Below are 10,118 nucleotides of genomic sequence, written 5' to 3'. Positions count from 1 at the left end.
TATGTCCTTTGTGACTCATAAAACTACGTAACTCGTTCTGTAATTAATGTTATGAGGAATGCAGCACTTTAACATCACTTTTGCTGGAATATGACGATGTCAGCCTCGGACCACCTGACTTATTGTCCGCGACCACACTTTAGAGAAACGCACTGCACTATGACAACATGTATCGCCGCAGGTCAAATTGATATTTACTGTCGCAGGTAACGAGGCACGTAAAGCCAGCAGGTAACTCAAGTACAGCCCCGACTACAGTACACGAGCTCAGGTCGCGTTACGGGTACACGGTACCACGGTACCCGTTCTCCTGCAACCAACTCTGACTCTAGTATCGCTATCATGATGAACAACTCTTTCAACAAGTGGAATGCTCTGGAGAAGATAGCTGGTGTGTGTCTTATATGTCTTTATGACTGTTCTGCTCGTCTGGAGATATAGCGATCCCCCCCAATCTCTCTCTCTTTCATCACACACTTGAACCAAAGAACTTTTTTTTTTCTAAGTAGTTTCTGACCAAGTTCTATGTATTCTTCATTTCCATTCATTTCCAATCAAGGTAGTAAAAGATACAACAACGATCATCATGTTACGACCTTTTTTCCCTGAGGTCGGTTAAGTAAATAAACTGTGAGTGTACTCATTGCTTCGAAACAATTATGCGATGTTCTAGTAATATTGTTAAAGGACCTCTTATCCAGAAACAGAAGTCTCTCTTGAGACAGTGTAATAATTTGATAGCTTGGTCGCTTACATTTTTAACATTTTGCTGAACAACGATTAGAGAGTCTAACATTTTTCAGACCTGCGGTTCGATTCAAAGCGAATGATGCTTATGCCACTCTTGGCGCCAAGCTCGACCCGGAAGTGGTAAAAGCAGCAGGTCACTCAGCTGACGACTTTATTCTGAACTGTTGGTACTATGGATACCCGTGTTCTCCGAGGCTTGTTTATAGTATATCTGGTACATATAACACCCCAACTCAACCTTGATATGACTTACAGACAAAATGGAGCGCGATGCATAGTATAACAAGATACATAAGACAGAAGGAAGGATAACTTACGGTTTTTATCCACAGTCATGTCTCAGCATGTCGCAAGCTCCCTCCTTTCTGGAAGGCTATTCATCTTCGCCAAAGAAGCAACATCTAGCTCATATCATCGTAATTCTTAAGGATTGCCCACTTCCAATGTGCTTATAGGGAGCAAGATATTTGAGAATAATCCAAGAGAGTTTTATTTACTGCCAGCGCTTGATAAAATATATTTTACTGATTATACTCCAAATAAGTGTATGTGTGTATTTTAAAATGTATGCAGCATTAATTCAATTACTGATTTAACGAAAAGATATTTGAGTTTCGAATGTAACAAAATCATTGACACGGACTTTTGCTGGAGTGCACCAGTTACGTGAATTACCACCGTGTGTGAAATAGCATTTCTTCCTAGTCGGGAATTATTGTTGATGTATGAAAAGCTTGTTCGAAATAAACTTTGGGTCGTTCATGCTTGAATTTTAGATTTCTCAGCCTGATCAAGTTTTTGCTTCTCTTGTCAAGAATTACACACACTCATTTTCGTTTTTTATTAAAGTCTCAATTGAACAACCACGTTTAAAAAAATAAGGTCATTAAGGTCAGGCTAAACTTGTAGCTGCCTAGAAATGGCAACATGACAGTCTCTACTGATAGCAACTCAAACAGGTGGACATGGGGGCACACCTTGCAGGCCCACAGACGTAACAAGACTTTGATATGACATTTCATATTTAGAGGCAAAGATGAAAAAAGGTATTAACATCGAAAACATGAAACGTATTTTTTTCGAAAGAAATTCGTTTAAAATCAGATGATATCTGAATGAGTCCAGTGACATATCTTGAGGACTAATACTGATTCATTCTATTGAAGGAAAGATCGAAGAAAGATTCAAATGATTTTAATGCAAAAAAGTCAACGGTTGAAAAAGCAGAGTAACTTGCAGAAATATTAGACTTATATAAAATGTTTGCTATTTATAAAATGTCTAGTGCGTAGCTTCACTTGTAACTTTATGGGCAATCACACCCTTCTTTTTGTTTTGCAGGAACTTTACCTATTTCCATAACTACAGATATGGAAACTGTTACACCTTTAATTCTCACGATGTCGCTAAAGTTCAGAACACCAAATTTCCGGGACCAGAATATGGTAATGGGACACAAAGTCTTACCGCGTGCAGTATACTTACATCTTAGTGGCTAATTTTTACAATTGAGTTAGCTCAGATAGTGTCCTCAGTGGCATACAGGAACCAAATAATTTACAAATGGAGGTTAAAATGTATTTTACTGTTCGAATGTGAAAGAAAACAGATAATTGTCACAAGGAAATCGCGTGTGAATATAGATTTGCTCAGAGCTGACGTCCCTGTGCCCAGGGATGACGTCATTGTGCTCAGGGCTGACGTCATTGTGCCTAGGGTTGACGTCATTGTACTCTGACGTCATTGCTCTCAGGGCTGACGTCCCTGTGCCCAGGGCTGACATCATTGTGCTCAGAGCTGACGTTTTTTGTGCCCAGGGCTGACGTCATTGTGCTCAGAGTTAAAGTCTTTTGCTCGGAGCTGAGGTCCCTTGCTCAGAGCTGACGTTCTATTTGCTCAGGTCTCACGCTGGAGCTGTACATTCAGCAGAAGGAGTACGTTCCGACACTGGCGTCAGAAGCAGGCGTTCGTGTCGTCATCCATCACCGGAACATCACGCCTTTCCGGTGGACAACGGTTTCTCCATATCGCCCGGACACTCCACCTACGTCAGCATCCGTCACGTAAGCAACACCTAACACGTAGCACATATCACGTGTCGTCACGGCGACACCAGGTCTGTCTGGCACGCGCTGCCCTGTGTGAGGCTCGCAGGCTTTCAAAGTTTGGGATTCCTCGCTATTATCCGTCGATTCTGTGTCGTATCAAGCATTTCAACCATTAAATAAATAATTCACATTTCCTTCTGACAACCTTTCCTCATCTCCATGATGGTTTTTTTTTATTTACAAAATTATTTGAAGGCTAGTCCACAACGCCTAAATCTTCAGTTTACAAGATTTTAACATTTCACTAAAATTTTTAATTCAATACTTTGTGGCTGATAAAATTGTTTGAGAAACAAGCGGAAAGGAAAAGCCAGTTTTTAGGGGTCTGCGTGTTGAAGATAGAAACTCATTATCATATCATTAACCTAACCTGAAGACTTCTGTTCCTGATTGTAAAATTTATATCCAGCCGTAGTGAGTAGGAGACGAAGAGTGAATGGGAGTCATAATATTTGTTCCTTACTCGACTTTGACTTTAGCGTCGCTAGACGACAACCTGCTAGACATAACATGGCAATTATCCCTGGCCATTACTTTGGGGCTCGCAGTTTCCAGAGACATTTACACGCAGCTGTCTGCTCCAACAACATGCAGAGCGAGCGTCAATAAATAAGGTAAAGGATAGCTGCGAGCGGAAATGCCGTCAGGGTGGAGGCTATCCCCGCTGGACATGCGCACTGTCTGTGTTGACGAGTGCGATCGACACCGTCATTATGCTCGTCAGTCTTGCAGCGATTATTTTCATGTTTGTTCGATGATGATTTGTTATTCTGTTACAACACCTGTGGCCACTCTGATTTGTAGACATTATTCGATTGTTTTGAATAGACAAGTACAGACCATCATCACCATCATTTTCTCTTTGATTAGATAACATGCAATAACATGCAGATGGTGACCAATCGGTTGCATCCCCCTCACGGCGCGTGTAACGATGAGCTGGGTTACCAGCACGACATGTACGCCCTCAACTCCAACGCGTCCTACTCCAAGCTGTCGTGTCTCAAGTCCTGCTATCAGGCCATCGTCGAGCGCCACTGCAACTGCTCAGTGCCCAGCTACTACGTCGTCAACAGGGACAACGTCTGCAACATGACCGACGACATCGTTAGTACGTGCACCCTCCCCTCCACATGTCATGAAGAAAAGAGACACTTTAAAAAAACCCCAAAGCATTAACAAGAAAAAAAGGAAACGAAGCTACAGCACCCCTACCCAAAACAAACAAAACAAAAATAAAAAAACAGGGAAAAAATCCCCCAAACAAAACAAACAAACAAAACAAAACACAAAACAACAAAACAACAAACAAACAAAACCGACGCACAAAAAGGCAAGGAACAACAAAAGTAAACAAACTCTTTGACATACAGTTGGCTGTCATGACTGTATTGTAACCATTATTATCATCTCTTCGTCGTGCATAAAGGTTTCAGATTTCAAGCAGCGCCTACATGTGATAAACATGTAAACGTGTGACGTGTACACGAAACATGACAAATATTTGTTTCTGCTGCAGACAACTGCCACTCCAGTCTAATGGCCTCATTCCCCGAAGAATACGACACGTGTGACAAAAACTGCCCCCTGCCGTGCAAGTGAGTCCTGCTGCTAATTCTCTTGGTGGTTGCCATCTTATCGCTATGATTATCTTGTATCCCCGACACAAACATTCATTAGTAAATGTAGGAGTCGCTGCTGTCATGGTAACGATGCTGATGTTCATGGTGGTGGTTTTTTTTCTGTCAGGGAATTCGAATACGATGTGCTCGTCTCGTCAGCTGCCTGGCCGTCAGAGAACTACGAGGTAGGCTTTCTGTTGCAGCGGAAGCTGCAGTTAGCATGCGCGCGCACGGCACAGTGGTCTTCCTGAGTGCTAGACCTGGAAAAGAGAGACCATAACATACAAACTATGTATCAGATACATATTCTTTGGAACGTAGAAAAAGACAAGAATTCTTTTCGTCAGGATTGATGCTACAAGTTGATACTCCTATTACTCCGTTTATGAGGTGCCATATAATTGTGCCCTCACATTCAGTTATCCAACATGAACCTTGGTCCGAGTTCTAACTTCAAATGTCAAATGTGAATGGAATGAATATCAATATAATCTTATAACAACGGACAGACGGCGGATAATGTCTTACGAAATATGTCACAAGGAAGCAGAAATAATATGCAGTGGTCCATGTCGAGGTGCCGAGTTTTAAAATTATAAAATAATTAAATAATATTATTTAAAATTAGAAAGTAAAACATTTCTTAGTTGTATAGGCATATCATTATCATTTTTTAATAGATTGATAAGGTTTTCCACGAGTGCTAATAACAATTCTTTTGAACGAGTACACTTCCTCCCCACCTCACTCTTTCTCTGGGCCTGCCTCAATGTGTTAACATAGATAAAAAGAAAATAATTTTCGTTACAGGGTTACCTGAAGACTAAACTAAAGCAAGCAAATTATATGCTCATGGCGAACACCAAGTGAGTAATCTTCTCAAAGTGATGTCTTTTTTTTTAACAACTTAAACATCCTAGCTGTGTTATTAGTGTTGCTACTGTCATACCCACAATGTAGTCAGAATCGTGGACAAGAGATTAGTATAATCTTAATCGTTGTTCTCTTGGCAGTGGCGACGACTTTGTCAAGCTCACTGTCTATTTTCGTGATCTTCTTTCCCAGACGATTGATCAGGAGAAAGCTTACGAGGTTAGTGGGAAAAAAAGTAACCAAATGGTTAAAATAACTTCTGATGCGTTGCTTGATTAATTGAATTTTTTTTTTTGGCCACTTTAGCGCTTTTTGATCCCTAGCTTCATGTCACAGTCCGTGCCTCCATGTTTTTCAGAATATTTTAACCCTTTTGCGACTTACGGACTGCAAGTGTATGCTGGATGTATGGCTGAATGAATGAGAACATTAGATAGGAAAAACTGTGACACAGTTGGGTGAACACGGTTCACCAGTAGGTTTTGGCGGGAACGAGGAAGGAATTTACTCAGGCTCAGGATACCGAGGGAAGAAGATCTGCCTAAGTCACGAGTTGTAAATGTCCCGAGGTGAGATTTGTGTATAGTAGTACCTCCGCTGTGAGCCCCGGATGTAAACATTGCGTCCATCGTTAAATGTTTGTCGCCTTTAGAACGAGGTGTTGAGGCGAGTTGTTATTAATAAATATTTGTGTTGTAGTCTGTAAAGTCCTAAGCCACTCGATAACGAAATGAACAGGATGCGGACAGCCTCACGCAACCGTTTTGTTGTGTGTTGAAAAATCACCGAACCACACGCGATTTATCGATTAGTTTTGGACGCCGGATACTACTTTGTACTCAACCGTAACTATCAGTGATAGTTTTAGGCTTTGGTAACGAGTGAAAGTTGATTTTTTCAAACACACTTAACAACTTTATTGTAAAATAGGTTTTTCATGAATTATTTTTATTTCCAAATACGCTTTCTGGAGTCTCATTTCGTGACCTTTGGTCTTGGCAGATTGAAAACTTACTCAGTGACATCGGGGGACAGCTGGGCTTGTGGCTTGGCCTGTCTGTCATCACACTCGGCGAGATTTGTGGCTTCCTCCTGGCGATCTTCCGGTCGCTCACCTACACTTCAGTGGAGCCCAAGAAGTCGTCTGCTCCTGCAAAGCTCTCCGCCCACCCTGAACTTCTGGAGACCAAGAACGGTGACGTTATGTTAACGGATTTAAACGGGTACCCGTACTAAAAAAGAGAAGATATGGCAAAAAGGGCGGGTCCACAGTCGACTAAAGAACGCGATCAAGTGAGGTTTTGGTACCATCTGGGAAATGTCATCGCATTCAAGAATGTGTGACAGTTTTTTTAAGCTTAATCGGTGGCTTTAAAAAAAAAAATTCTTCTCAAGTCAAATCGTTGTCGTCACCTGTAGCGAAGTTACTGCAGTAGTTACATCATCACCAGTACATCTTCAACTACATGTCGATAATAGAATTAGTGGACTGTCCATGGCCAGCTCTGTAAACAGATGCCACAAGTAGAGAAAGAACTGCGTGCCCAAGACGAGATCCGAACCCATGGCAGCCAATCCTCACTGTATTGTTAACACTCAAGATAAGGGCCTACTGTTGTTACTTTATTTACCAGAACTGATATAGCTAGTGCCTAGATATAAAACAGGACAAAAGTTGTACGTTAAGAAATAACAGATTGTGACATTTATTCCTCACCCACACCTAAAAAACAAACTTATAAGAATGTGAGGTAAGATAAATTAAAACATTTCCGTTATATGACACATTTGATCGGTAATCGTTTTTGAACAAAAAATCAAATTGGATTCGAATTGTTTACTTGTAATAGCATGTAGACCCCTGTTCCAACATAGGAGGGCATCATGTTATTTTGTTGACATCCTTTATGTGCTTATAGAAACAATCCACTTTCCACTTGAGCTATCTAGGCTTTTACATCTGAACTCACTGTAGAAGTGAAGCACATTATCAGGGCAGGAGATTAAGATACTTTGAGTATCATGATCATACAGCTGCATGTCGGAGGCAACATTAATTCATAGTTTGTTCAGCATGTAGCTACCAGTCACTTAGCAAACTGTCGCTGAGCATCCATTCTTGGAAAGCCTCCAGAGATTCGTGTCATAATCTGGTCACCTGCACAATCAGTAGAGTGCAAACTTTCCACCTGCTGTTATTTTAGTTAAGCTCTTTAGTTTATTTTCTGTCTTGTTCAATATACTATAGCCATTACCTACTGTAAAAGACATTAAAAAGCGTAATTATAGTTTCTTCCAGCATCACAGAATAATTAGTGTTTTCATCACTTACCTCTGCTCATTGCAGCAAACACCCGGTGTATCTTTAATTTTTTAATTGGGAAAAAAACTTACCGTTGTTTGAATGTGTTTATCAAGCACTTTTTGGTAATATACTAGTTTTCGAGAGATTACATATGCTTTACTGTGTGTTAAATATTTTCTCACTGCATGCCTGCACACAGGTGCTCATGTACACACAAACACACACATCTCTGTCCATGCACACAGTGTTTGTTTATTCAAGGCTTCTTTACTTCTCCAAGAATAGTTTAATTCCTTCTCTGACATCTTTTTCCATGGTGGGGAGCAGGGTAACAATAGTAATAATAATTGTAATAATAATAGAATAACACGTGATTTATGTAGCGCATACTCACGCTCGTAAGGAGCGTGCTGTTGGCGCTTGAGACAAAGAGACACGGACAACAGTCGCAAGACTGAAGGATAAACGACAGAACTAATGACAAATAAAAAGACAGAAAACGCAAAGAGGAATCGGGTAGCAAGAACTGAGGGTAACGTGATTTCGCAGAGGAAGCCAATTGACCAGGGGTGGGCAAAGTACAACCCGTATACCAACATGTAAAGTGCAATTTTTCTCTTTAAAAAGTTCAACCTGCGTTAATTTGACTGAAATTAAATTTATCAAGCACAACAGCGTTAGAAATCACAGTCCCTAACATTCTAACACAGACAAAGTACGAAGATAAATAACACAGCTGACGTGTCTGATGAGTCATTAGAGAGCATCGAGGAAAGGAAAGGTTAGTTTTAAAGTTTTATTGTGAGCGAATTCAAACAGCTTCACTTTACACCATAAATTGGGTAAGTGAACGCCATTATGTACTCATTTATTGTCCAGTCCACTCTAACTAGTTTTGTTGTGTAGTCAGCTGGCCTGGGTTTCTGGTATTTTACCCTAACGCAAAAACTTTGCTCACCCCTGTAAAAAAAAAATGGTAGGGTGTTTGAAAGACAGACTAGCGGATAGTTTAGAGAAATGGCGTCAGCTCCAAAGACATGCCCACGATCAGATTCCATTCTGCAGTACACTCCCCTCCCTTCAGTCTCCCCAATGACCCCAAGGTTACAAGACAGATGACAAGGTGAAAAAATAAACTATACATTCAGCTAACAATTTCTACCCATTCTGATAGCGATTTACTTCAAATTCTCCTCCCACTAACAACTTTAGACAAGAAAGCAAAACAATGATCAGCCTGGCAAAGGTGAACGCATATTTTATCAGTGTTTGGAATTAAACATCACAGTTTACATGCAGTAATAAATATTTTTCAGAAATTTTAATGTCTGAGTGCTTTTTCTTTTCTTAAATACTGGTCTATTAGTTTTGCATTTTGTACTCTCTTGGGCTGGATTTCATGTTGATTATGTAACTTGCATGCATTCCATTGCTTTTTTTAAAAAAAAGTGCTGTGGCACAGTCATTCAAACCAGTCTTGTCAGCATCACATTTTGCAATATTTCTGGAATAAAAATTTTCCATTCAGGAACTGGGGTACTTCTACACAGGAATTTCCTGTATTCTCATGTCCAGGTGCTCTTTGGATTGTATGGATACATAGTACTCTTGTAATGAATCTGTTGCTGAATAGTTCTCAAAAGCCAAAAATATCTAAGTAACATTCATGCATTCACACCTGCATAAAGATGGCCAGTACAATATAAATGTCTTTTTTATTGCCTGTGTTGAAGCAACTGACAACGAGACAATTGAGCTTGAGATATTTAGCCATGGATGCACATGTGATAAAGCATTATGTGTGCATGTCTACAAGGCCAATCACCAATGTCGACATGAACATATTCAACCAGTTAGGCCACTGCAAATGCCTTAACCTGACCAGCAACCCTGTTGTTCAAAACATTCAGAAACTCTTTCTCATGGAATATGCATGCTATACCATCCAAAGCCATTCAGACAATATGACAGTTCAGTATCAACAAAGTGGAGACCAACAACACAAAACTGTACATCAGTGGGTTTCCAGCGTTTCAAAAAAGTTAAAATCCAGGAGAGAAATGATAAGAATCTCAAACCTCAATTCAATGCTCTGCTACGAATGCTTCACATGACATCATGAGGTCTGATGTCACAAGGTGTTCAAGTCCTGTATCCAGAGAGTTGTTAAATGCAAACTTCATGCATACATCCACACACACACACTTGTCTACAACAAATTCATCAATGCCCATCTGCTTCTGTCAGCCAAAATGATTCACAGGCTTTGTTCAGAAATACACATACAATGTTCATCAACAATATGTTTACAGTCTCAGTGGCCTAAGCATGCAGACTGCAATAGAATGCACATTGTCAAGCAAGCACCAACTTTCAACTGCCAACAACAACTTTAGTGTATTGAGATCCACCTGAAGCTTTTCTTTGGCTCAATGCTCATGGCGAACCTGATCTGTACAA

At 40.4% G+C, this 10,118-nt stretch overlaps 1 protein-coding gene across 1 annotated transcript in view; it reads left to right on the top strand.

Moving 5' to 3' along the window:
• Positions 1 to 9,844, top strand: part of LOC112554349 (amiloride-sensitive sodium channel subunit gamma-like) — an 18,572-nt gene extending 8,728 nt beyond the window's left edge. The window contains 11 exon segments of the mRNA XM_025222089.1: positions 207 to 231; positions 804 to 944; positions 2,092 to 2,195; positions 2,651 to 2,740; positions 2,743 to 2,813; positions 3,750 to 4,017; positions 4,378 to 4,456; positions 4,608 to 4,665; positions 5,291 to 5,346; positions 5,494 to 5,572; positions 6,356 to 9,844. Coding sequence (XP_025077874.1) covers positions 207 to 231; positions 804 to 944; positions 2,092 to 2,195; positions 2,651 to 2,740; positions 2,743 to 2,813; positions 3,750 to 4,017; positions 4,378 to 4,456; positions 4,608 to 4,665; positions 5,291 to 5,346; positions 5,494 to 5,572; positions 6,356 to 6,589 — 1,205 coding nt within the window. The 3' untranslated portion in view covers positions 6,590 to 9,844.
• The last annotated feature ends 274 nt before the right edge of the window (positions 9,845 to 10,118 follow it).

Source organism: Pomacea canaliculata, linkage group LG13 (assembly GCF_003073045.1).
Source record: "Pomacea canaliculata isolate SZHN2017 linkage group LG13, ASM307304v1, whole genome shotgun sequence".
In the NCBI taxonomy this organism is placed as follows: domain Eukaryota; kingdom Metazoa; phylum Mollusca; class Gastropoda; order Architaenioglossa; family Ampullariidae; genus Pomacea; species Pomacea canaliculata.
Note: the sequence above shows the minus strand (reverse complement) of the source record. Positions and strands in the feature narration are given on the sequence as shown.